This window comes from Cibotium barometz, chromosome 12 (assembly GCF_041138505.1).
Source record: "Cibotium barometz isolate CiBa-2024 chromosome 12, ASM4113850v1, whole genome shotgun sequence".
In the NCBI taxonomy this organism is placed as follows: Eukaryota; Viridiplantae; Streptophyta; class Polypodiopsida; order Cyatheales; family Cibotiaceae; genus Cibotium; species Cibotium barometz.
In genome coordinates, this window is record NC_141057.1 from 56083439 (window position 1) to 56111307 (window position 27869).

The 27869-nt window shown below is 43.3% G+C and overlaps 1 protein-coding gene across 3 annotated transcripts; it reads left to right on the forward strand.

The window, feature by feature from the left end:
• The first annotated feature begins 4480 nt into the window (after positions 1–4480).
• On the forward strand, positions 4481–26279 carry LOC147633615 (uncharacterized). 3 transcript variants are annotated; one of them, XM_086806745.1, is made up of 5 exons: positions 4481–4645; positions 5377–5520; positions 5679–5937; positions 6146–7008; positions 25800–26279. In XM_086806745.1, the coding sequence occupies exons 2-5, from the start codon at positions 5389–5391 to the stop codon at positions 25998–26000; spliced, it is 1455 nt and encodes a 484-aa protein (XP_086662871.1). In that variant the 5' UTR covers positions 4481–4645; positions 5377–5388; the 3' UTR covers positions 26001–26279. The 3 variants fall into 3 exon arrangements, with proteins under 3 accessions (XP_086662871.1, XP_086662873.1, XP_086662872.1); XM_086806747.1 differs by lacking the exon at positions 25800–26279 and adding an exon at positions 25578–25715; XM_086806746.1 differs by having other exon boundaries at positions 4505–4645; positions 5382–5520.
• Positions 26280–27869: the final 1590 nt, after the last annotated feature.

Below are 27869 nucleotides of genomic sequence, written 5' to 3' on the forward strand. Positions count from 1 at the left end.
AGTGAAACAAATACTCTCTAGCTATAATGACATCAGGAGATATGACCTCCTACAGACCCAACAAATGGCAATAAAAGTCCATACACACATCTAAAACACAAGTAGGATTAGTAATCAATACTCCTTACCTATCTTGTATCCTGACAATATTCTCACATGCATGCTTTTGCTGCAAAAACGAGAAAAGAACGTATGTGACTGAGAATTAGAATCCATTAGGGCATCCATTAAGCTTATATCTCACATATTGATTATCGTGCAGTGCTGCAACCTGATGGGACAACTAATCAGTAGCTATCTCAATGTCAAGGCAAGAATCGTCCTCTTGAACCACCTAGTTCAAATCAACCAACAATGATTCTAGGTTCTGCAAACTTCTTCCTAAAATATGATGCATTATGAATACCATATTGGCAAGCAAGCTTTTGAATACTGAACATACAACACTCCCAAGCTGATACCCTAATAGAGATTACATGACCTCGAAAGTTTTGTACCACCTGCAACATAAACTGATGGAAAACAGTATGCTCCAAGAAAGTTTGGTTAACATTAAGAGGAGCCTTTCCCAAACAAGGGGTTGTTTCACACCAATTTCCCTAAGTGTAGGTGCATGAATGTTTCGAGTGATAATGCATAATCACACCCTAGACATGGAAATTTGTGCCCTTTGGAAGCTTAGGAATGATCATTCTCTCATAGAGGAACATACATTCTTTCGTGAAGGTACGAGGGTAGCTTAGAGTACGAGTTATGGCTGTACATGGATGTAAGCACGGTCGGGGATAGAGAGAAAGAACGGGCGTTTGTTCTTGTAGAGGAACGAGCATTCATGAGAGCTGCTAGAAGGGTACGTACATGGATAGACGAAGGAATGTACATTCATTAGTGGAGAGATAGTCATTCTCTTAGGAGATCTTCAGTGGGGAAACGAGCGTTCACTTGGGAAAGTACGATCGTGCACTTGGATGTACGTTTGTAAAGCTACAAACATACGTTCATTGACATATCTGAATACTTCTTATCCCAGGCTGAGACTATAGCCCCTTTTTATCAAATAGAAGATGAAAATTTACATGATTTTCTTTCATAACTTGAGGTCTTAGATTATGCCAAGAGTGTGATACCGTGACTTGGTTATCTTTCCATCTTGTGGCACCAGGACGAAATGATGAAGAGGCACCATGACCAACACCCACATTTTGATTACCACTTAGAAGTAGCTATGTGGCGAGCACCTCTCTTTACCACCACATTTTGATTACCACATTTTGATTACCACTAGAAGTAGCTATGTGGCGAGCACCTCTCTTTACCACCACAAGCCAAGGTATATCTTTTGTATTTGCCAAAATTTGTTTACCTTTATTTACCACTTGATCACTTTGTTTTACTACTTGTTTGCCCTTCAAACCAGATGGCAAAACAGGGGCTAATGTATCGGTATGAGTCGGACCTTGGGACACATTTGGTTGTGGCTGAGAATTAACCTCCTCTGGACACTCTGAAATGAAGTGACGCATCTCCCCAACGGAAGCAATGGCTAACAAATGATCCCCACTTTAATTCGAAATACAAAGGGTCAGATCTATCCACGTATAACCTCAATTGTCGAGGTTGGGTTTTTATTTCAGAGGTCAATCAAAGTTTCCTCCATTTGAAAGTACAATAAAGAGTTTCCTCCATTTTGAACATTTGTGATGGTGTGCCAAAAAGTGAATTGACATAGCTATCCCTTAAAAAAAGGAGTCATTCAACACGTTATAAAAATAATATATAATAGCAAGCAAAATAGATAGAATACACATGATTAATCCTTAGCATCGAGTTGCATTTTAAATTAAATTTGAGTTTTATGAATGTGCTAATAACATTTGGTAGCACTCAATGGATTGAAATTGAACACCACCACATAATATGACATGCAATAAGATGAATGTTTTGAAATAAAAGTAGAGAAAAGACAACTATAAGTGATAAAGACAAGAGTGGAATGAATAAATTATAATTATTTTTTTTATTACGAATAAAATCTCCCTCAATGGGTAAGGTACTACACTTTACCTTTCCTAAAGGATAGGCTAGAATGGTCTTGACAAGAATTGAGACAAGAGGCCACAATTTTACTTTAAGCATACATTCTTGGTCATTTAGTTGGGGAAAACTATAAAAAGGGGTGAACACTGATGAGATAGGTCTTTTAGATTATTTATAATTTGGACATTATATCTTTCTTGGAGTATATTAGTGCTACCTCTATGGGCTTTCGCAAGTAGTTAAAGGAAACACTGGATCTTTGCCTATGCTTTTAATTAAAAAAAAGAACTTGTTGAAAGTTTGAAGATTCAACGAGGCATTAAGAATTAAAGAAAAAATAGTGGGTGGAACAAGCATTATAAAATAAGATGCTTAAGTGAGAAACTATTACCTTCTTTTGTAAATATTACACACATTATATTTATTCTCAAATTGGAACAAGATAGACCATTATGTACTTAAAAATGTGTGACCATTATGTACTTACAAATGTGTGTGCACATGCACACATGTACACACACGCATGTGCACACACACACACACGAGAGAGAGAGAGAGAGAGAGAGAGAGAGATCAAAGTGTTTGTGTGAAACATTGCATCATGAAAAAATATAGATAATTATTTAGTTAGTTTGGCAAGAACACTAAAAGAGAGTCGATTAAAATTGAGAGAGAGAGAGAGAGAGAGAGAGAGAGAGAGAGAGAGAGAGAGAGAGAGAGAGAGAGACCACTTAACATCGACTTAGAGGGTTATTTCTACCCAATCGATGGGGAGACTTGAACCTAGGTGGGTAAATGCCATCCCAAGGGCAATTCCACTAGCCATTTCTACCACGCTTGGGTGATAGAAAGGTAGTGAGAATTGTCCTCTTGACACACACACCCACTTGAGAGAGAGAGAGAGAGAGAGAGAGAGAGAAGTGTGTGTGTGAAACAATACATCATGAAAAATTTAGACAATTATTTAGTTATTTTGGTAAGAACACTAAAAGAGAGCCGCCTAGGGGAACACTAAACGAAAGAGAAAGAGAGAGAGATCAAAGTGTTTGTGTGAAACAAGAATAAATGCACCATTAAAAAATATAGACAATTATTAAAGTCAAGTTAAGGGTACACCCAAATACATTTTGTGGTAAGGAAGTTTTACCAAATACTTCTCATGTGGTAAATACACGGGAAAAAAGATGATTGTAAAGCTTCCCTCCCCCCTTCTAAAATTTGCTTTGGAAAGACACACTACTTTGTTCATATAAAACATCACATGGACTATTACTCTTACAAGAGAAACTATTGTGTGAATGCCTAGCATGTCAACTTAAGCCAACTTTTGAAACGTCTCCAACATATAAACAGCTTCTTAGACAAGATGCTTGTACCTATATTATAGTTTGCTTGTGTTTATGCGTTTATTTTGAGATTACTTGCCTTGCAACTTATAAATGTTTACAAGCATGTTTGAAAGGTTGGTATCATGCCAACACATTTTGAGTTTCATGTGGTCCATTGAAAAAAATGGGGGAGACAAAGGAGAGGGATGGAAGGAAGTGGAAATTAAGGTTAAAGGAGGCCATAATGCTTGAAGAAGAGAGAAAAGTTTCTTTCCTTTAGAGCATAAACAAGCTAAAGTTTGTCCATTTTGTGTAAACCAAGGCTTTCCAAAGCAACACCTCAAGTTTAAGCCTAGAAACTAGGGGGAATTACCCATTATAGATAGAAGAGGCAATGCTTTAATAAGAGGCAATTGAAGGGGGATGAGAACAGTAAAAGTATAGAGGAGGTATGAGCACTCATTCAAAGAAGAGGTGGAGAAAGTAAGGGGAATTGAGATTAAACCACAACATTGATTCAAAGGGAGTGCAAGAAGCATCATGAAGGGAAGGTTAGAGCAATACTAATTGTCTCTCTCTCTCTCTCTCTCCCCCCCCCCCAACATGTTCATGCACGGGTGCGCACACACAATGGCCAACATGCACACGTGCACAATTGACAACATGCATTCACATGCATGGATGCATGAACACGCACATGTGCACACACAGAGGCGTCTTGTTGGATGACTAGTGTGTAAGCTTGTTTGCTTCATGCTTACACCTTGTTGGAAGAATGTCTTTATATTATTGCAAAGGGATGGTGTTCCTACCATGGACGTAACTTGTTAATAATGATGTTGGCCTTCTAAGTGATAATGGGCGGGGTGGGGCACGGGAGACTCCTAACCTCGCATAATGTAAGCTCTCAAAAGAGGCCATTGGGATAATCTCTAAATCACATGTTGTTCAGTCTATCAAACAAAAAGAAGGTATAGCCATTGGTGATACTACATACATAACACATGGGTGGTAGGCCTAAGGTATTATCCATAAAAATAATAATCCCAACAGGAAAATAATTAAGAACGAGTATTGGGGGTACAAATGAATACTGATACAAGGTGACGTGGCAAGACATACGAATACGAAAGTCGTCTTCTCTCTTTACCCCATGCCTTTAGTAGCAGCCTTCCTGCTGCTTCTCTCCTATTATTTTCTCCCCACTCAGAAAAGCATCAGCAGAGACTGAAGCATCAAAGAGCAGCTTTTCTCATCTCTCCTGCTGCCCTCCAACTCTGGTATTTTTATCTCCTTAAAAAAAAAATAATTTGTTTTATTTTCCGGGTTGGAATTCCCTGTTGTTTGGCGCCTTAGATTGTGGCATCAGTGTCTTCCTATCCGATATAGATAAATACATGTATTATAGTATTCAATTTGTGTCTTTCCACATGCTTGAGGCTTTTTGATTACTGGGTTTTGTTTTAGAAATCATCAGCCTTAGTGGGCGAATAAATTAAGCTCTTAATCGTAAGGAATTGTTATCAAGTTGGAAGAAACAACACCAGAAATTTTTAGCCCTTTTGTTGTTATCAAGTTGGGAGAAAGAACACTAGAAATTCGAGCCTTTGTGATTTTGACCCTACATGATTCCCCCATCCCTTATTTTCGTGAATTAAAGAATGTGAAAGTTTCCACACTAATTTTCCCTTGCCTGAGTCCTGAAGGGAAATCTTTGAAAATTATGGACATAAAATCATAAACTGCCACCTTAATGTCCATGCAAAAGTCCATAAACTATTGGGTACCCATTATTAGATCATATGATGATATACCCATCTCCTTAAAGCCTCAATATGCAACCGAATATAAATTTAGTTCATTAGCCTTTTTTCTCATGGTAGTATGTTTATATGTTCTATATGCTTTTTGAAGTTTATGCCCCCCTTGTCAAAAGTGATTTTTGGGGTCAAGTATGAGCTAAAGGATTGAGCTGTTAAAAATTACGAGCTGTTTCCGCATGGCTTTGCAGAACAGAGGTGAGATGGGCCCCAAAAATGAAGCAGTAACACGTGCAAATGTCCCATCAAAGGAGCTCTCTTGGATTGATCGTGTGTACCAGAAGTTGGAGAACATGTGTGTTGAAGTTGATAAGAACCCATCATTACTAATACAGGTAACATCATATAAGCCTCTTGTTTTGTTATAACTGAGAGTTTCTTTGCAATAAAATGATGAGATTTTTTGCATAATGTTTATCAATATAATTAGGCCCTTTCTGTTTTTATGCAATTTGTTCGGGGGGGAACTTTTAAATCTTTTTCCCTTGTGTAGGAGACTTCAAAGTATGTGGAAAGCCAAATGAATGTGGTGGGCACCAATGTAAAGAAGCTATGCGCTGAGTTGATTCAGGATTTGCTTCCCCCCCCAATCCTTTCTTCTGAAGTGGCTGATAAGAAGCTTGAGTGTGCAGTACACTACAAGTGTGATTGTGTGGACTCCGAAAAACCTAAGCAGAAGAGCGCCATTAAAACTGGGAAGACCTTTGAAGGTGGAAACACGAAAGCAGGAATGGAAGATGTTCAGGCCGAAGGTGTCTTTTTATACTCTTTTCTTCATATATCTCTCTATATATGTGTGTGTGTGCATTTGGTATGCATGCACTTGTGTGAGTGTGTGCGTGCACACAGGTGTGTGTGTGTGAGAGAGAGAGAGAGAGAGAGAGAGAGAGAGAAAGAGAGAGAGAGAGAGAGAGGTCTTTGTTGGCAAATAGTCTTTCCAAAAGTTACGATGATTGACAGGCATGAATACTCATGTATTGGAATTTCAAGAGGTGAAAACACATTTATTAGAGTTCAAAGAGGAGGGTGGCATATTTGGAGACATTGAATCTCATAAGAAAGGAATGGGAGCCATAAAGGTTGAAGAGAGAAGGATAGAAGTTGCAACACAACAGCAGGAAACCAGCAAAGAAGAGGATTTTGAAGGACCCACAAGCAAGTCTAAAGTAAATGAAGAAGTGCACAGCACTACCATTGGGCAAGGTGCCATGGAAGGTGAAGGAAAAAAGATCGAGTTTACAGTACAATCACAGGAAACTGGAAAAGTTGCCGTGCTTGAAAAGCAGGTAACCAGATCAAATGAAAGTGGCAGACAGTCTGAAATGAGCGGAGAGGAGTACAGTTACAACTGTGGACAGGTTGAAACTCACAATGGAAATACAGAGGAGGAAGGTGTGATAGATGTTGAAGATAAAACTACAGAAGGTGCAGTACAGCAACAGTTATGCAGAAGAGAAGCTGAACTTGAAGGGCTCACAAGCAGATCTAGAGAAGGTGAAGGCAAAGAGCTTGGAATCATCTATGGACAGATGGAAGCTCACAAAGTGAAGACAGAAGGAGGTGTGACAGAAGTTGAAGACAGAAGCATAATGCACCAGCAGGAACCTGAAGCTGCAAGCAGATTGAAAAACAGTGCAAAAAGTTTCATGGAGAAGTATGCATCAGGATGTGACATGCAGCAATTAGTGAAAGACACAGAGTTAGCTTTACACGAGGAGCTGGAAGATGCAGAGATAGCAATTGGAAAGGAGAGGGATGAAGTAGGAGGTGATCTGAAGTCCATATACAGCTATGTCTTCAGTGAGCTTTCTGGTTCTTCCAAGGTTTGTTTTCTTCTTATAAATTACCAAAAACTTAATTTGAGTGATGTTTTTCATTTTGGGGGAATCTGTGCCCTGGTCTCAGGTATGTCTGCACAGGTCTGTCTGCAACGCACTTTCTGCTTCATACCAATGCAGGCCTGCTTTTTAGTCTATGCTCATATGTGGCTGTCTTCCTCCTGGCTTACCCCATTCTTGACTCATGCGCAATGACTCTGTCCTCAAGGCTCATATGTAAAGACTCTGCACAGAGGACTGACCCCTCTCTAAATGGATTATGATCAAGGTTGTCATAGTGCATCAGAGTCTTTGGCTCTACACTGTGTCTCAGCATTCTTGGCAGCGAAGTATCTGTCTCCATCTCCCATTTCATAGTTTTGGAGCACTGAGGTATCTATCTCCACCTCGTGTGTATCATGACCCTGCAGGCTTGGAGCTCCGTCTGCCTTCTTTCAACATGACTTCCCAGCTGGTCCCTAGATTTTATCTTCACATAATGAAACTTGGATCTGCTCTTAAGTTTTCTTAGTTCATGTGATCAAATCCCTATGAGTACATCGTCTGTAAAGGTATAAAGGTAATGGGAGAGAGAGAGAGAGAGAGTATTAACATCTATGTGACCAAAGTAATACAACAAGAGTAAAAAAAGTAACAAACAACTGACCAACTATTTTACAGTAGAAGCATGCTCCTTGGTAGACTGTCCCTATGCTTTCTCACCTCCAGAAGAAAGAGTCCTAGCCACCGTTCATTAGTTTATCGAATAAAACTTCAGAGGCCCAAAACCCTCCCCAAAAAGGTGCAGATCTCATACCAGACAGGACACCTGAAAAGTTAGTGCTCCTCTGCATTAATCTTCCCGATGTCACACAGCTGGAGAATGCTGTGAGCCTCACAACTGTTGCTCCCCATGCAGCCATGTGCCCATGGATTTTTTTTTTTGTAGAGTTTGCAGTGTGCGAAAAAAAGGTTTTCTCCCAAATGGTGAAATACCATTATGTCTAGAATTGGGAGGTAATTCTTACTAATTTTAAGAAATTTGAAGGTATCTATAATTAAAATCTCCCAGAATTTAGGAATTTTGAAACCTTCAAGTGTAAAATTTGCAATATATTCAAAGTTGTGAAATGCTAAATCCTAGTCTTTTCTGCACGCTGCTCTTTAGCTAGAAACATTTCTAAAATGCTGAAAATCCTCTAGCAAAAAACATTTGTCCGAATTCAAGATTGAATTTTTCATGCTTTTTTTTTCTTGTCCATTTGCATGCATGACTTTTCCCACCCTCTTTTGTGGGTTTTCCATGCTTGTTGTAACTCCGAGTGGGTAGGGGTTTCACAAAACACTTGATCAATGCAATTAAACACTTAAATTGGCCACAACCTTAAACATATGCCACTTAATTCCACAAACGGTGGAGATGTAGACATCTAACACGACTTAGAGGCTGGAATGGGCCGACCACCCCTTGGAGTATTTTTTAGCCAAGGCGAAAAATATCATGTACAAGCTTTGAGGGCCTTACTCTCCCCACTGGAGATGGCGGATTATCCATATGCAACCATCATTAGACCATACACATGGGCTATCATCAAAAGAAGCCCCAAAATACCATGAATGTCTGTAAATCACCTCTTGAGGGTACTCATCTTCCCCATTACCACAGGTCTTTGATATAAAAACTCAGCTGAACAAATAATACTTCCACATATACCATAAATCCAAAACATTGGTGAAATACAGACTTGGGCAGCTATAAAACCGGTGTAGAATAGTCTAGACAGCTTTGTGCACCGATCCAAGCACCAGGGCAGCAGCACCACAGGCAATCAAAACAGGTGTGGTAAGTATCCTTTTGTAGAGGAAAGTGAAGTAGTGTAGAGACTCTCCATAGAGTGTTGTAGACTCTTATTCAAGCGGCCAATATGGTAGAGGCTAGTTTGCTCCAAGAGAGCCTGCTCAAGCGAAGAGAGAGGGATCCGATTTTATAGATTTGGGACGCCTATGAGCCAAAATGGCAAGAAAAAGCTCTAATGACAAGCGGAGAGCTGCAATGAGAAGTGTGAGGCCACTTGTCTCACTTTGATCCACTGGCTTGCCACATACCCCAATTTTAGAGATGTTCCCTTGTAAAAACTTCATCTCTAAAAATATCTCAACTCATAGACCTTCTGTCAAAGGTGCTTCAGCAAGTCCCTCCATTTGCTTAGCTTGACGCGAGTGAAATTTCCATTGGGGGTTGTCCAAAAATAGTTACCCTCCTAGAATTTAGGAGTTTGTTCCTTTGTATTCCATTTTATTAGAATTGTACGTGAGCACCATGTAGAAGCATGTTTCAATGCTAGATCTCTCCTAAATTCTCAAGAGCTTGCCATACATGCACTTCACGAGTTGTCATGCGCACCATGAATCCAATACATCCCATCAAAGGGAGCCAAAAATCGATATGATAATCATGTATACCATAGATACGAGGCTTTTCAACCATTGACAATGTTTCCTTGAAACAACTCAAGGCAAATAATGCACCCTTCTCCTTGTATACACGTATAAGTGTAAGCACTTTATCCAAATTACATATTTACTACATACAAAATAAACAACAATGCAAAAGTAATTATCTATGCTCATGATGCATGTATGCTTCCATAAGTGGATAGGCTCGCAGTGTTTAACTACACTAATAGCGAGTGTTTATGACCTGATAGGATGTCTTCACGCAAGAGTGTGAAAGAGCCAAAGCTCTGATACCAATGTAACTCCGAGTGTAGGCAGGGGTTTCACAAAACACTTGACCATTAATGCAATTAAACACTTAAAGTGGCCACAACCTTAAACATATACCACATGGATGCCTGAATGGGTCGACCCCCCCTACCAGTATTTTATTACCCAAGGAGAAAAATATCATGTACAAGCTTTGAGGGCCTTACTCTCCCAATGGGAGATGCCTGATTATCCATATGTAATCATCATTAGACCATACACACGTGCTATCATCAAAAGAAGCCCTAAAATGCCATGAATGTGTGTAAACTTCCTCTTCTTGTGAGAGTACTAATCTTTCCCGTCACCAAGGGTCTTCATGATAACTATATGCTCAACTAAAGTAAATAATATTTCCATATATACTATAAATCCAAAACACTGGTGAAATACAAACTTGGGCAGCTATAAAACCGGTGTAGAAAAGTCTGTACTACTTTAGGAACCATCCCAAGCACCATGAACAAGTCGGGCTGCAGCACCATGGGTAGCCAAAAGAGGTTGGGGCAGCACCAATAGAGTTATTACAATAGGTACAAAATTTGGAACAATACGTACATGGTTTGGTACGATAGGTACATAGGCTGGTATATCAAGTACAATGGTTGGTACATCAGGTACAATGGTTGGTACAACAAGTATTGTGGCAAGTACACACGATATAGCAAGAATACCGCCATAGAAAAGCTAAAGAGATGAGTATGTTTTTGTAGAGGAAAGTGAACTAGTGTAGAGACTCTCCATAGAGTGTTGTAGATTTTTATGCAAGCAGCCAACATGTTAGAGGCTAGTTTGCAGCAAGAGAGCCTGCTCAAATTAAGAGAGGGATCCGATTTATAGATTTGGGGCTCTCATGAGCTAGAATGGCAAGAAAAAGCTATAATGACAAGTGGAGAGCTGAGTGTCATGCCACTTGTCTCACTTTGATCCACTGTCCAGCTACATGTCCCAATTTAAGAGATGGTCCCTCCCAAAAACTCAATCTCTAAAAATATCTCAACCTGTAGACCTTCTGTCAAAGGCCCTATTTGCTTCGCTTACAGGCGTAATGACGCGAATAGAATTTTCATTAAGGTTTTTCTAAAATAGAAGTCTTCCTAAATCTTAGGAGTGTGTTCCTTTGTATTCCACCTTATTAGAAGTGTATGTGTCATGTGAGGACCATGTAGAAACATGTTTTAGTACTAGAGCTTCACAGTAAGCCACCAATGAGCATTACTATCTTTCATAAACATGCTTACATGCCGATCACGGATTTTTGAGTGTAATCCTCATCACTAAAAGCAATATAAAAGTAAGCAATAAAAGCAAGTGCCTTAGTCACATCATATTTCCCATGATATGTATTAAACTTAACAAATTTATCTCTGGCTTTGAAGTCACGAGACTTTGATGCATTAGTTTGCATCTCAGCATGTTTTTTTGTGTGCATGTCCATTGGGACAGCCCCTGTGAGACCGGCATCATTTTGGGAACAAAAGGGGATGCATTGGGCATAGAAACATGTGTCTTGTGTAAGTATGAGGCATGGCTATCCCCTCAACATGCATTGGTGCATTCTCACCTAGAACTTGTTCCTCGCGAGCTCACTCAAGGGCATGAGTAGCATGAGAGCAAGGTGGTTCCAAACGTAGTGAACGATACGTTTAGTACGATTGGAAAACGTGCTGAAAAGATTCCAAACGTAGTGAACGTTGCCCCCGATATATATGTATACAAAATTTATAGTTTACTTATAAACTTTTGAAATATGAAGTTTGAAGATTCATCAATGAACATTACTATACAAACTTTAATTTCAATTATGCACAACTTACAAGTCACAAGTGACAATGGCAAATGCAAATATCAAATAAAATAATTAAATAACGAACATAAATGAAAGTGAGATGGATCATGGATAAATCATAAATCATAAGACTGTAGACATATGTCATACATGATACCACAGAGAATATGATCTCAATTCTGATTCCTAGAGGCTAGGGACCTGTGCCCCTCAAACTAAGAGGCAGGGCCTGACAAACAAAGCAAAGTCTAGACTAGTCACCAAAAAAAAAAACTAGTAACTATAAACTATAATAGCAGCTAGCTACTCATCTAAACCAGATGATGACTCTGATGAAACATCTCTATCGGTCAACATGTTGCCATCCGAGCCATAGTCAAGCTCTCTGGCCAGCGGCACTGTAGGAATGGCGTCAGTCGTATCTATGGGCCCCTCATCTAAGGGATCATCATCATCATCATCATCGTCATCATCATCATCATGTGTAAGAGACTCACGCTGCTGAGCTATTTGAGCACGGCCTCGCCCTCGACCTTGCCCACCACGACGGCCCTGACCACTTGGACTGCTAGTAGAAGCTCCATGAGCATCAGCATCTACAATACTCATAGCTCGAGATCGAGCACGTGTAACCCTGCGATCTATGCTCTCAAACTCTCTGTGGAGCGCTCGATATATCTCCTCCAGCTTGTCTTGCAACCGGTCCTCCTGAATCTGAGCCTCCGCATCACTAGTATGAGCGAGGAGCCTATCGAAGATAAAGGGATCCACCTGCCACATGTGGCATTGCACATAATACGTATCGAGAGTCAATACTCAATGCTGAGCATTCATTAGGACTCAAGATTCAATACTCATGACTCATGAGGTTACACATATGAGTTTAATAATAAACATTTCGAGTTGGCAAGTAATTTATCTCCTTCACACCAGTGGCTGTCTTGAGTGTGCGCAAAAGACAGAGGTTGGATCGACAAAACACCAACCTCTCTAATTGTTGAGTACTCAAGCGATTACGGATCTTGGTGTGCACAAGAGAGTATGCACTCCAATTCCGTTCGCATGCACCAGCAGAGCAACTCTACACATGCCACATAGCACTGACAAATGTCAAAAGACAAGATTACACATTGGCTGTATTATACAAACTAAGAACTTTAAAGTTACGAATCTGAGATAGCAATCTAAAGGCCACTTTGTGGATAGTTTTGGCCTGGTATTCATGGATGTCCCACCACGTAAGTGGTTTCGCCTTGCCTTGATCTGCTGAGGAACTCAACTGCCAAAGGCAACTCCCACCCGATTGCAGTAGACGATCAACTCCTCATTGAAGGTCACCATGTCATCGTAGCTAAGCACTTGAGACACATAAGCATCCTTGAGCAAATTGAGTTGCGTGTTTGTTTGTAGCTCGACCTTGTTGAACATCGGATGGAGTAATGCTGCAATCCTATGAATGGGACGACGCATGAAAGTCCATCGTGAGTCAACAATGGCCATCACCTCGCCACGCTGATATTCCAAATTTCAAAATAGATATCCAATAGTAAGTACATCATATAACCAAAATTACAGCACGTACCATAAACATATAGATATTAGATATACCTGGTAGGAGTGATAGTCGGCGAGGTGACTAATGACACCATCTCTCTCATCCGATGAAAATGATGATAGAGGAGCCCCAATGTAGAGCCCTCGATGTCACTGAATCGGATGAAGACATACATGGGTTTGAGGAGCTTTGCTAAGCCCTCAATATGAAACCAAAAGGACTCATCCAACACTTTGCGTTGGATGTATCGAGTGGGCTCGCTGGTCGAATCACGCATCTCCCTCCATGCCGGTGATACCACTGAGGCTCGAAGTGCATCCTATACCTCATGTAGCGTGCTAAGCACAAGATACATATAGGCAAATCGGGTCTTGGATGGCCGCACCATGTCCAAGTGTGAGTGGGATCGGAAGATAGATAATGCCTGGTGTTTCTTCCTGAAGAAGGTAGTGATGCGTACGGCCTCATCCACAACCGGCTTCACCCATTGAAGCTTCCCTATGTCCTCCATCATGAGGTCCAAGCAGTGTGTACCACATGAAGTCCACACAAGGGATGGGAACTCTGCCTCAATCATCTCTCCCATGCTCTTGCAGTTGGACGCATTGTCCGTAATGACCTGCACCACATTCTTTGGGCCAATATCAATAATAGCCTGCCTGATGTCTTGGAAGATGAATGCTGCAATGATCCTCTCCCCTGCCTTGCGTGCATCCACTGCACGCAAGAAATATGTGCCCATGCAACTAGAAACAAGGATGTTGATGATACGTCTTCTCCGCACATCACTCCATCCATTTGAAATGATAGTAGAATCATGCTTCTTCCAAGATGATCTTATTGGCTCTAGTGCATTCTCTATGCGCTGTTCTCATCCTCTAGCATGGTTGTCCGCATCTTCTGGTAGTCTAATCCAGTCCCGTTCTCACATGGACCTACATTGGAGACGGCTTTAATCATTCTCTTCCATTGATATGTGTGAAGGACATTGAAAGAGATATTGCACTCAATGAGAGTGCACTCTATCTCTATCTCTGTCTTCCGCTGCCTCTCCTTCACCCATGAGGATTGGTTCAATGTACCACGTAGAGTGGTCTGATGGTGTCGTCCTGCACTACCACGTGCAATATTCTCCTGCACTACCACGTGCAATATTCTCGACATGAGATTGTCCATCATCTACTCTAGCCTTGTTTTGGCTAGGACCTGCACCTAAACTTGTGGATGGCCCTTCCACTGAGCCTGACTGTGACATCTATCCACCCACATATGAACATGCTGGCCCCCCAACAGTTGATGGACTCATATGCGCAGGTGTATCTAGTTGCTCATCCTCAATGATGAGTCTACTATCCCTACCAAGCTGTGATCCGATGAAGATCCGTGGGTTCTCCCGCCGAATCTCATCAACCGCCTCATGTGGTGCATTTGCACATGGTCCAATGCCGCCTCCCGTATCTTGGCCAACATGATAAATAACACGAGTGGATGTGCTAGTAAATATTCCTCCACAATATTTGCACCTCCACACGTGCGTGTTGGAGCGACGGACACCTGGGGTGTTGGGTGTGCCTTGAATGATGGTGTGCCTTGTCCATACGGAACTCGGTGCACGAGGCATCTATGGCATATGCACAAAAAGCAATCAAGAAAATGGAGAAATGTCAAGACAAGTCATGACTTGAGAGTTATAATATATATTTCAAAATTCAAGCACAATACGAATAAAATTTCAGCCTGTGTAGGGGTTTGGGGAGGTGTAGCAGAGAGCGCCTTGGAGAGAGAGAGAGAGAGAGAGAGAGAGAGAGAGAGAGAGAGAGAGAGAGAGAGACTGACTCTGAGTGACTTGGGCGATGAGCGCAGCACGACCAGAGAAGACCAGCACGACCAACCCACGAGTGCCCCCCTGCCGAAGAGAGAGAGAGCCGCACGCACGTAAGAAATAGAAGAAAAAAAACTTGATGTTGACGTGCGTCGGTTTTTTTAACCTACGTTAATCAAAATCCTAGGATCCACGTTCAGTAATGTTTCCAAACGTTAGTGAACGTTTCAATGGTTCCAAACGTTTAAACGTTTGGATCAAATCCAAACGGTGTTTGGATGCAACCTTGCATGTGAGAGAGGCGGAATACTTGCACCAACAGAAAATTACAACCCATGTTGCATGTCTTGTCTTGACGTACATTTTGACCACTATAATAAACATTGTAGCCTTCACGGGCTATATAAGGTACAGCTACAAGGCGTAAAGTCACCGATGGTTTGTCTCTAGTTGTATGAGGGTTCATTCTCTTATTCAACCACCTATGGGGATACCAGGACATGTGGGATAGTTGCATTTTCTCCATAGGCATCATCAGTACGGGCCAAGTATGCACTTGCCGCATCCCTCGGTTGCATGTGCAACTCTTGAGCTATCATTCCGATGGCATGATCCATAAATGATTCAGCTTCCTTGGTCTTCAAACGATCATGTACCGATGGATCCAATGCAGAAGCAAAGACCATGTCGGAGCTGAAGCATGGTCGGTGACGAAGGCTCGCATTGATGTGAGGCAAAGGCACTCCGTGAGGTGGTCTGTGGATGCAGAGGCACTCTGAGGTGGTAGTGAGCAGCGGAAGGGATGCAGACGGTGTTTGGATGCAACCTTGCATGTGAGAGAGGCGGAATACTTGCACCAACAGAAAATTACAACCCATGTTGTATGTCTTGTCTCTTGACATACATTTTGACCACTATAATAAACATTGTAGCCTTCACGGGCTATATAAGGTACAGCTACAAGGCGTAAAGTCACCGATGGTTCGTCTCTAGTTGTATGAGGGTTCATTCTCTTATTCAACCACCTGTGGGGATACCAGGACATGTGGGATAGTTGCATTTTCTCCATAGGCATCATCAGGACGCCAAGTATGCACCTGCTGCATCCCTCGGTTGCATGTGCAACTCTTGAGCTATCATTCCGATGGCATGATCCATAAATGATTCAGCTTCCTTGGTGTTCAAACGATCATGTACCGATGGATCCTAGCAGTAGAGCTTCAATTCTTCTCCTTATGCATAAAGAAGAGCTTGCATATGGGTATGTTCAGCCCTTAAGGCTATGGAGTCTCCTTTCTAGCAAAACGACACAACATAAAATGGGTGAGTGAGTCTATATATAATGGTGAGTGAACGTATGTACAAGAGCCCTCTGATGTGAGGTGACTCTGAGAAGTAGACCAATGCAGAAGCAAAGACGATGTCGGAGCTGAAGCATGGTCGGTGATGAAGGCTCGCATTGATGTGAGGCAAAGGCACTCCGTGAGGTGGTCTGTGGATGCAGAGGCTGTCATGGCCCTGTGTAAATGGAACAGTACAAGTGTGGGCATGGTGGTTGCAGAGTCAGAATATTTTATGATTCACATGGGGGGTGCCCGGACAGAGTTAAAGATGTGTGGACATCCCTAGGTGTGAAGGGGGGAACTAGAAACATTAAATTTTAATGTTTATAAAAGTTGCCCCTAGGCCTTAGTGGCCCTAGGGAACTTATTAAAGTTTGGGGCCCTAGGGATTACTTTGGGGGAGGAGCCACTTTTGGAGTAAGTTTCTCTCTCCTCTCTCTCTCTCTTCCCTTTTGGGAGTCGTGGAGCAAAAGTGGGCTCTCATGCGTGGAAAAGCACAGAAGCTCCAGGCGGCTGCTGAAGACTAGTCTTGTTGCTGTTTTCTGTGGGCTGTGAGCTGTAACAGGCCGTACAGCAGCCGTACAGTGCTGTACGACTGCTGGTTTTGCTGTGGATAAAGGAGCGCAGGGCTGTAGGACTGTTTCACTACTGGACTGGCTGGGCACAGGACCTGTACAGGCTGTACAGTCAGTTTTTCAGCAAGTACCATACTGTACGACTGCCGTACAGTGTACGGGCAGTCAGGTACAGCAAGTACTGGTGCAGGCGGCGCTTTTCAGGGTGCTGGACAGAACTGTGTACGCTGATTCAGGCAGGTACAAGAGTGGACAGCAGGCTGATTGTGCAAGTACCACTTCTGGCACGTATCCCGAGGTGGTACAGACGGGTACAGTGCTGATTTTCAGATCTGTATTTTCAAGGACAGCATAAGAGTGATCATCAGGAGGAGGGTGAAGACAAGTACAAGTACATGTGTGAAGCAGGGTTGTGGATACAAGTGCCTGCAAGTACAGATTGGTACCGGTGCTTCCTCCAGTGTTGTTTCACGAGCTGAACTTGGTAAGCTTTGTTACTGTTCATCTATCTCTCTTTCTACTGCTTGATGTCTGCTGCAGATATGAGTTATCTGGCCCCTTGTGAGAGGAGGGGTATGGCAGATTGACAAGGGTTGAGACAGAGTTTGGATAGCACATGTATGTTTGAGCTGAGATGTTGTATCATGCACTTGAGTTATGCCAGATGTATGCCCATGGCTGGCCTGCTTAGTGATCTTGGCTGATCAGAGGGAGGCACAGTGTGTTATTTGGAGACACAGATCTGTGTGCATAGATCCTCTGTGCTAAGAAGGATTTGTGGGCCGTCAGATTGGATATACAGGTGTAAACTCTTGGCTGATTTTTGTTGTACTCAGCCATTCATATTATTTTAATTGAATAAAGAAATACCGCAAGGGGCGCCAAGCTTTGGGGCCAACAGGTGTCGTTGTGTTTTCAGATTTGGGCACTCTAGCTCCTATCTGTTTTGTTTTCACATTCTAGACTACAAGTGGACGGGTGATTGCTAATCTACCGCACTCTGGTTTTCTATCAGAGGCCGGTTTCAAGGTTCCGTTGCCGGGACCAATCATCAACTTTCTGAAGGGGGTGAGCTCGTGGTTGCTTTGAAGAAAGCCATCGCTGAAAATTCAGCAAACATGTCTGATACAGAGGATGAGTACTTCTATCATGAAGAAGAAGAGCAAGAGATTTCTCCTGAAAGAGATGTATCTGAGGATATTTTTGCAGGAGAACAGGTTGCAGATGTTGAGCCTTATGAGGATGTAACACAGTCAGAAGATGTGCATAGTAAAGAGGATGATGATGCTCGGTTCAAAGATCGCTTGGCTGGTGTTATGGATACTTTTATGCAGCTCACTCAGAGTGAGAGATTTGCTGAATTTATGAGATCTCGCACAGAGCCCCAGAAAAAGAAGAAGAAGGTTCGTTCGAAGAATCTTCCGCAGGGTCATAGTGGTGCCATCCCACAGGAACCATCTTTTGGCCAGTTTCCGAATATGCAGCATGCTTATGGAGCAAACTCTCAGAGTTCCTTCTATGGACAGCCACCTATTCCTCAGCAGAACATGCATCCAGGTTATTTTGGTGGTGGCTCGGTGTTCCAATCCATGACTGGGGGTTACCCTCAGGGAGGCATGGGTATGTATGGGCCTTTTGGAGCCAATTTTCAGCCTGGCATGCAAGGGAATATGTATGGTGGTATGCAGTCCGGTATGCAAGGAAATGTGTTTGCAGGCATGCAACCTGGGATGCAAGGCAATATGTTTGGTAATATGCAGCCAGGTATGCATAATGGAATGTATGGAAACATGGCTGGAATGTATGGTATGCCTGGCATGGGAATGGGAAATGTTGACCCAATGATGGGTATGAATGTTGGGGGCAGCAATCTTACGAAACCACTTCCATATGATAATCTAACGCCTATGGGTAAGGCGAAGGATTACAAGGAAGGGGGAGCTGCAGTGAAGTTTGACACTTTCAGTGGGGCCAAGGATAAATTGAAGGCACTTACCTTTTTACAGCAGTTTGATGCTGCTTTTTCTGGTGGGAATTACACAGAGTCCTCTAAGGTGAGGAAAGCTGCCACTTTTCTCAAGGGCAATGCTTTGCAGTGGTGGTCTACTCTTCTTTTGCAGGGCATAGCACCCACTACATGGGTTCAATTCAAACAGGTTTTCTCTTCCGTATGGCTCACATCTACATTTGAGGTGGATGTTATGACCGCATGGCACAAGCTGGATGCTTCAAAGTGTGATAGTTTGGAGGATTATAACAAGAAGTTTTGGGAAGCTCTACTCCCAGTGACTTCTTATCGTGCTGTGCCATTATCTGAGCAGGTAGAGAAGTATTGTTGTGGGCTGCCCAAGGAGGTACGAGATTATTGTATAAAGACAAGAGTAACGAACATGTCACAGATGATTGAAAATGCTATGACAGCTAATGCGTTACTCACAGGTGGTTCATCTGGGTTTAAAGGCAGTAAGAAATTGAGCAAGAAAGCTGAAAAATTTGGGCATGCTTCTCGTGATGCTAAAGGGTCTTCAGAGACAAAGTATAAGAGGTTGCCAATGCCCAAGAGGACTTCTGAGGAAAGACAGGCTTTGAGAGATGCTCAAAAGTGTTTTTACTGTACTGAAGAGGGGCATATGTCATTCAATTGTCCCAAAAGAACGTCCAAAAAGGACCCTGACAATAAAGGAGAGCCTCAGTCAAAGAAACCAAAGCCTTCTACAGGCTTAGTTCCTGATCTTGTGGGGGAGCAGCTAGGTGGTGAAGCTTCAGAGTTGTGCAGAGCATGGGGCAAAGTGAGAGATCAGAATGCTTTGATCTTCTTTGACACAGGTGCTAGAGCCAACTTCATTTCACCAGATTTGGCTGGCCGATTGGGGATTCGCGCAGAGGAGATGGGGCCGTTACATGAGGCAAATATGGCTTGTCCAGGGTATGCAGAACCCGTTACTCCTGTCATTGGGAAGCTTCGGCTTCATTTGCAGGGTTATGTTGACAGCGAGGAGTTTTTCATCATGCCTTTGGATGGCTGTGATGTTTTGTTGGGGATGCCATGGTGCCACAGGGTACATGCGGTGGTGGATACTTACAATAGGACAATTACTTTGACTCATAAAGGGAAAGAGCATGTATTGGATGTAAAACTCAAAGGGGAATCTGTTCCTATTGTATCCGCTTCGGCGATTTCATCGGTAATGAAAAAGCATCTTTCCGCGTACTTGATTTATGTAAAGGATGCACAGGATGATGAGTCTAAGTCTAATTTGTCTATGTTAGATAAGGACAGGACTGATTTCTTAAGTGGGTTTCAAGACTGTTTTTCCGAGTCATTGCCAAGAGAATTACCTCCTGAGAGGCCAGAAGATCATGCCATAGATCTGATTCCTGGTAGTACTCCACCGAATAGACCGCCGTACCGTGTTAGTGCAGCCCAACAGGAAGAGATTATGAGTCAGGTGCAGGAGCTTTTGAATAAAGGGTTGATACAGCCTAGCTCATCACCCTTTTGCTCACCTGTACTCTTAGTGCAGAAGAAGGATGGTTCTTGGCGCATGTGTATTGATTACAGGGCGCTGAATAAGAATACCATCAAGAATCGATTCCCCATACCGAGGATCGATGACATCTTGGACCGCTTACAGGGCTCCACAGTTTTTAGTCGTATTGACTTGAAAAGCGGGTATCATCAGATACGCATTAGACCCGAGGATGTGCATAAGACAGCATTCCGAACCACATTTGGATTGTATGAGTTCTTGGTTATGCCCTTTGGTTTGACAAATGCGCCTGCCACATTTAACAGAATGATGGACAGGATTTTCAGGCCTCATAGAGAGTTTGTGGGCACATTCTTTGATGATATGATTGTGCATTCACAAACTGAGGAAGAGCATAGAAGGCATTTGGCCATTGTGTTTGCAGAACTCAGAAACCATAGGTTGGTGGTTAATGGCAAGAAGAGTGAGTTTTTCTTGCAAGAGATACATTTCTTGGGGCATATTGTGTCTGGTCATGGAGTCCGTATGGATCCAGCCAAGGTGGAAGCAATACTTAATTGGCCAGCTTTGAGGACCGTGCATGATGTACGCAGCTTTCTAGGATTGTGTTCCTATTACAGGCGTTACATACGGCACTTTGCTGAAATTGCTTCGCCTCTTCATGCTTTGACGAAGAAAGCAACTCCGTTTAGATGGGCTGATCGGGAAATTACAGCATTCAAAAAGCTCAAAGAAAAGCTTACTTTGGACCCAGTATTGGTGTTACCGGACCTCCGAAAGGCTTTTGTTGTCCAGTGTGATGCATGTGGAAGTAGCATTGGTGCAGTTCTCATGCAAGAGGGACATGTGATAGCCTATGAGAGTAGAGTATTGCAAGATGCTGAAAAGCATTTACAGGTGTATGAGAAAGAGATGTTGGCTGTAATTCACGCTCTTTCTACTTGGAAACACTACTTGCTTGGGGCTGATTTCACTGTACAGACAGATCATCAGACCTTGCGTTATTTCCTCACGCAGACTAAGCTTTCAGAGAAGCATATGCGTTGGGCAAACTTTTTGTCAATGTTTCACTTCCAGATTGTGCATGTGGAAGGCAAAAAGAATGTAGTGGCAGATGCTTTGTCACGCAAGCCACAGGTCTCTGCAGTTTCACTTGCTTATCATCATGAGCTTGATGAAATGAAAGAGCAGTATGCCCATGATGAGGACTTTGAAAGGTTGTATGATCAGATGTCTGAGGGTCAGCGGCATGAGCATTACACTCTCAAAGATGGGTTTTTATTGATGCATGGCAGACTGTGTGTTACCAGGCCATTGCGACTCAAGGTTATGATTGAAAGTCATGCTCCACCGTATGCAGGTCATAGAGGTATTGACGCCACGGTCAAAGCAGTGGAGACTTTCTTTTATTGGCCAACCTTGAGAAGAGATGTTGATGCCTTTGTGAGGCACTGCATCGTATGTCAGAAGGTAAAGTTTGACCGTCAGAAGACACCAGGGTTATTACAGCCTTTACCTATTCCGGATAGACCTTGGGAGAGCATTGCCATGGATTTTGTATTTGATCTTCCACGGACACAAACGGGAAATGATGGCATCTGGACTATCATATGCAGGTTCAGTAAGCAGGCTCATTTCATTCCCGTGCGGAAGACAATTAAAGTGGATCATATGGTGAAGTTGTTCATGGCGAACATCTTCAAGTATCATGGCTTGCCTACGTCTATCATTAGTGACCGTGATCCACGGATGACGAGTTTGTTTTGGAGAGGGTTGTTTGACAACATGGGTACAACTCTCAAGTTTTCATCGTCATTTCATCCACAGACAGATGGTCAGTCAGAAGAGGCTAACTCTACAGTATTGGATCTTCTCAAGTGTTACGTGTCAGAGCACAAGCAACAATGGGAAAAGTATCTTCCTTTGGTGGAGTTTGCATATAACAACACTGTACATAGCTCGACAGGCAAGGCGCCTTTTGAGATTGTAGGAGGGAAGAAAGTACCGTCCATTTTGCATACAAAGGATAAGATCTTTGAGGCTGATCAGTATGTGGAGAGCTTGGATGAAGCTTATCGGAGAGTTAAGTTGGCCCTCCAGAAAACTCAGCAGAAGCAAAAGAAAGCCGCAGACCGTCACAGACGTGATTTACAGTTTGCATTGGGTGATTGGGTTCTTTTGCGTTTTGAAAAGGCTAGACTCAAGAAGATGAAGGGTAAAGAGCGCTTATTCCCTAAGTTGAGCATGCGATATTATGGGCCTTTTTAGGTTTTGGAAAAGATTGGTGAGGTAACCTATCGATTGAAGTTACCAGATCACTGGAGGATTCACAATGCTTTTCACGTGAGTCTTCTTAGACCTTTCCGTGGGGATGTGCCTGAGGATGTATCAGATGAGGCTCAGCCGGAAGTTGAGGAACTTGATGAGGTTCTGATTCCAGAGCAGATACTGGCACATAAAGAAAGGAAGGTACGAGGTAAAGTTTCCCGTCGCTATCTTGTGAAGTTCAAGAACTATTCACCGATGGATGCGAAGTGGATGGAGGAAGGTGACTTAACAGATTCACCTCAGGTTTTGCAGCTTTATCTCGATGCCTTTGAGTTAGAGCCGACTCTTATTGTGGCTCATTCAAGTTCAGCAGAGCATGGGTCTGGAGCATTACCTGATGCTCAAGAGGGGGGTAGCACCTCCACTCCCTTGATACAGACAGGCTCAGATGACATCTAGAGGTTGCTTGGTGCAGTTTTTATCTCATCCGAAGGTACTGAGGCTGACAGTACATCTGTTTATGGGACTTCTATGATATATGTGTACTAGTCACATGGAGATTTTTGTGGATATGTATGGTTCACAGTGGTATACAACTTGGACTATTACTATGCCATTGGTTTGCAGTGAATGTTGATACATGTGTATGGCTTAGAGAGATTGGGACGCTGATCTTGCCATATTGTATATTTCACTTTGAATATTTTGATGCATCACCAGAATGCAATCGAGGACGCTTGCCATTTTTCAAGAGGGGGGTATGTCATGGCCCTGTGTAAATGGAACAGTACAAGTGTGGGCATGGTGGTTGCAGAGTCAGAATATTTTATGATTCACATGGGGGGTGCCCGGACAGAGTTAAAGATGTGTGGACATCCCTAGGTGTGAAGGGGGGAACTAGAAACATTAAATTTTAATGTTTATAAAAGTTGCCCCTAGGCCTTAGTGGCCCTAGGGAACTTATTAAAGTTTGGGGCCCTAGGGATTACTTTGGGGGAGGAGCCACTTTTGGAGTAAGTTTCTCTCTCCTCTCTCTCTCTCTTCCCTTTTGGGAGTCGTGGAGCAAAAGTGGGCTCTCATGCGTGGAAAAGCACAGAAGCTCCAGGCGGCTGCTGAAGACTAGTCTTGTTGCTGTTTTCTGTGGGCTGTGAGCTGTAACAGGCCGTACAGCAGCCGTACAGTGCTGTACGACTGCTGGTTTTGCTGTGGATAAAGGAGCGCAGGGCTGTAGGACTGTTTCACTACTGGACTGGCTGGGCACAGGACCTGTACAGGCTGTACAGTCAGTTTTTCAGCAAGTACCATACTGTACGACTGCCGTACAGTGTACGGGCAGTCAGGTACAGCAAGTACTGGTGCAGGCGGCGCTTTTCAGGGTGCTGGACAGAACTGTGTACGCTGATTCAGGCAGGTACAAGAGTGGACAGCAGGCTGATTGTGCAAGTACCACTTCTGGCACGTATCCCGAGGTGGTACAGACGGGTACAGTGCTGATTTTCAGATCTGTATTTTCAAGGACAGCATAAGAGTGATCATCAGGAGGAGGGTGAAGACAAGTACAAGTACATGTGTGAAGCAGGGTTGTGGATACAAGTGCCTGCAAGTACAGATTGGTACCGGTGCTTCCTCCAGTGTTGTTTCACGAGCTGAACTTGGTAAGCTTTGTTACTGTTCATCTATCTCTCTTTCTACTGCTTGATGTCTGCTGCAGATATGAGTTATCTGGCCCCTTGTGAGAGGAGGGGTATGGCAGATTGACAAGGGTTGAGACAGAGTTTGGATAGCACATGTATGTTTGAGCTGAGATGTTGTATCATGCACTTGAGTTATGCCAGATGTATGCCCATGGCTGGCCTGCTTAGTGATCTTGGCTGATCAGAGGGAGGCACAATGTGTTATTTGGAGACACAGATCTGTGTGCATAGATCCTCTGTGCTAAGAAGGATTTGTGGGCCGTCAGATTGGATATACAGGTGTAAACTCTTGGCTGATTTTTGTTGTACTCAGCCATTCATATTATTTTAATTGAATAAAGAAATACCGCAAGGGGCGCCAAGCTTTGGGGCCAACAGGTGTCGTTGTGTTTTCAGATTTGGGCACTCTAGCTCCTATCTGTTTTGTTTTCACATTCTAGACTACAAGTGGACGGGTGATTGCTAATCTACCGCACTCTGGTTTTCTATCAGAGGCCGGTTTCAGAGGCACTCTGAGGTGGTAGTGAGCAGTGGAAGGGATGCAGACTTTGGTGACAAGGGTGTTGCGGTACGTGAGTGGTGATGAAGAGCAGAGAGGGCTGCTGTCCCGAGTGGTGCAAGCTCTGGTGACAAGGGTGCTGCAATACCAGAGGGGTAGTGAGGAGCAGAGAGGGCTGCCGTCTGGAGTGGTGAAGTGGTGCAAGCTTTGGTGACAAGGGTGCTGCAATACCCGAGTGAGGTGTGAGGAGCAGAGAGGGATGCTGTCCCGTGGTAAACAGCAGAAGAAATACTATGGTGTGCTGTAGCAGAGAGTGGGCTGCTGTCCCAAGGTAACTTGTAGAAGAAAAATGATGATGTACTCTATGTAGCAGAGAGTAAAAGATGGAAAAAACTAATAAACCTAGAATAATCCAGATAAACCCCCCTTTTTAGGGCTGGACAAAATGCCATTTTCAGACATTAAATACACTAAGATTTAATGAACAACAAGCACAAAATGAGATTTAATTTGCTGAATTGACGAGAGACACACAATGAGCCGGAACGGCTGGTCCCTCTTTTGCATAAGAGGAAATCAGCACACCGTCTGCATATAGCAAAATAGCAACAACAGCCAGTCCCCTTGACCTCTCTATACCATCAGCCACCTCATCAATATAAAGCCGAACAAGAGTTGGAAATAATGGACAGCCCTGCTTGGCCAGTGGTGCTTTTGATCATTTCGGACATTCCTGATGATGTTTTGACAAACCCTGTAACCTGCTCATACAGGGTCATTCAGCCCAAATCAGTTCAACTGGAAATTTTCATGGAACTGTATCAAAAGCCTTGCGGGAAGTCCACAGAATGGTAATACACATTCTCAGATTTGCCATGTGCCTCCTCAATAATTGACCTCAAGGTAAATATGTGATTCAAAGTGAACGAGAGAGAGAGAGAGAGAGAGAGAGAGAGAGAGAGAGGTTACTAGCTGCAATTTTTGGTCTTACACAGGAGGAAGATTCCATGATGATGCCAGAATACCTTATTGAGGAAGAATATGAAGACGAGGATCAGTCAGCACGCTGGTTTGTCAGTGAAGGTCACAGAAACATCTTCCAACCAGAGAACATCTGGTTTCCATCCTCACGTGACGAATCTCTGCAAACATGGCACCGTGTTGAAGAGTGTGATTCTGACTGGGAACTGTTATAAGGTATCGAAAAGGTCTCCAAATAAAACCTTGAGGGAATCGTTAAATAACAAAGAGCCAGTTCAGTAAGAAGCAGTTTGGAATCTCTCACGTGGCCTGCCTTGTTGTGGAGTCTTGGGAAGCGAAGTGTGAAAAGATTGTGTTTGATCTGACCCATCCCTTCCTGATATGATGCAATATGGTTGAAATAAAGACCACAAGCTTATGAAGGAAATATGTAAGAGTCTTTGTATAATAACACCATTTTGAACCTTTAATAATTGTAAAGGCTATCTATAACTTATTGCTTGCAGTTCTCTCTCTCTCTCTCTCTCTCTCTCTCTCCCCCAATGCACTTTGGTGCCATCATGTCGGGCATATCCATCGACTCCTAGTCTGGAGTTACGCACTTTGGCACTGTCATATGACAAGGCTTGACCATGATCTCTCTCTCTCTCTCTCTCTCTCTCTCTCTCAATCAACGTACTTTGGTTCCATCATGTGCAAGCATACACATTGGACTCCTAATCTGGAGTTGCGCACTTTGGCGCTGTCATATGGCCAGGCTTGATCATAAGTCTCTCTCTCTCTCTCTCTCTCTCTCTCTCTCTTTCTCTCTCGTTGGGGGCACAATTCTCACGAGCTGGTGGAGGGCTTGACATGCACACACGTGGGCCTGGTGGGTGCTTGGTTTATCCCATATTTGCTGTGAGTCATGTGGGGGGTGGCGCTATAAAGGTTGGAGCGTAAACCGTCATACCTTCATCTCCCTCGGCCAGTCTTTTGGGGGGCAACAGGTCGGGAGATGGGAGCCCAGATGGATCGCTGCAGCGCTCATCGTGCTTGTAATTGTTGTCTCTTGGGATCTGGCTGGCCGTTTTGGGGGTGCACAGAGGCAAGATTATTTGCTCCATCATGGCGTCAGAGCTCGGGTGGCAGTCCTGGGCTTGTCCTCGCTCAAATGGAGGGGGGTGTTGGGGGGGTGTTGGGAGCACGTCTCACGAGCTGGTGGAGGGCTTGACATGCGCACATGTGGGCCTAGTGGGTGCCACATTGGCTGGAGTCGTGTGGGGGTGGCACTATAAAAGCTGAATTGTGTACAGTCATACCTTTATCTCCTCCGGCTGATCTTTTAGGGGGGCAGCAAGTCAGGAGATGGAAGCCATTGTGCTTGTGATTGTCATCTCGTGGGAGCGGGCTGGCTGTTCAGTGGTGCACGGACTGGCAAGATTATTTGCTCCATCATCTAGCCCCCGCCTTTTCCCTCTTTCAGACTAGTAAAGCAGTGCAAAACTTGCAATGCATGTTGCTGAGTGCAAGTTTGCAAAACTCAATGCCTTGGCCTTACACATAGTTGCAGCACTGCTATTATAATTTATATGAAACTCTTCCTAGCATGCATCGTAGGTTCTTCTCATTACCATAGTTCCCAATCTAGTGAAAGCAAAATGCCGTGGATGTGTATTCATATGCGTGTGTGTGTTGGCTTTTAATGGTATAAGTTGCCTTCTTTTTTGTGGTATGCTTAAGGTGATTTGAGCCTTGGGGTGATACCATGAATGACCTGATAAGGGTGTGACCAATTTTTTCTTTTAGTGAATAGTTTGTGGAATTGTTTTGAAAGGTGGGCTGATGTACAATGCGGAAGTGAGGTAATTGCAGCAGGATGAAGCGTGTGTGGTAACAGTTTTAAAATGAGAGGAAGTGCCAGCTGTCTTGCTGTTTTCTAAAGGCTTCTGTTTAGTGACAGATGCTTTGTGGCTTCTTTGTGCTTTCCTAGAGGAGGCTGTAGGAGCAGGCGACGTGATGACAGTTTGCAGGATAGGAGCAATTGACAGTTCAAACTTGATTGTTTAATAGGTGGCACAAGTGGGTCAGAAGCTATGCAGGTG

Coding starts and splice junctions, on each gene's coding strand:
- LOC147633615 (XM_086806745.1), top strand. CDS start 5,389: ATGGGCCCCAAAAATGAAGCAGTAACACGTGCAAATGTCCCATCAAAG. Junction 5,938..6,145: donor GGAAGATGTTCAGGCCGAAG/GTGTCTTTTTAT, acceptor GATGATTGACAG/GCATGAATACTCATGTATTG. Junction 7,009..25,799: donor AGCTTTCTGGTTCTTCCAAG/GTTTGTTTTCTT, acceptor GGTCTTACACAG/GAGGAAGATTCCATGATGAT.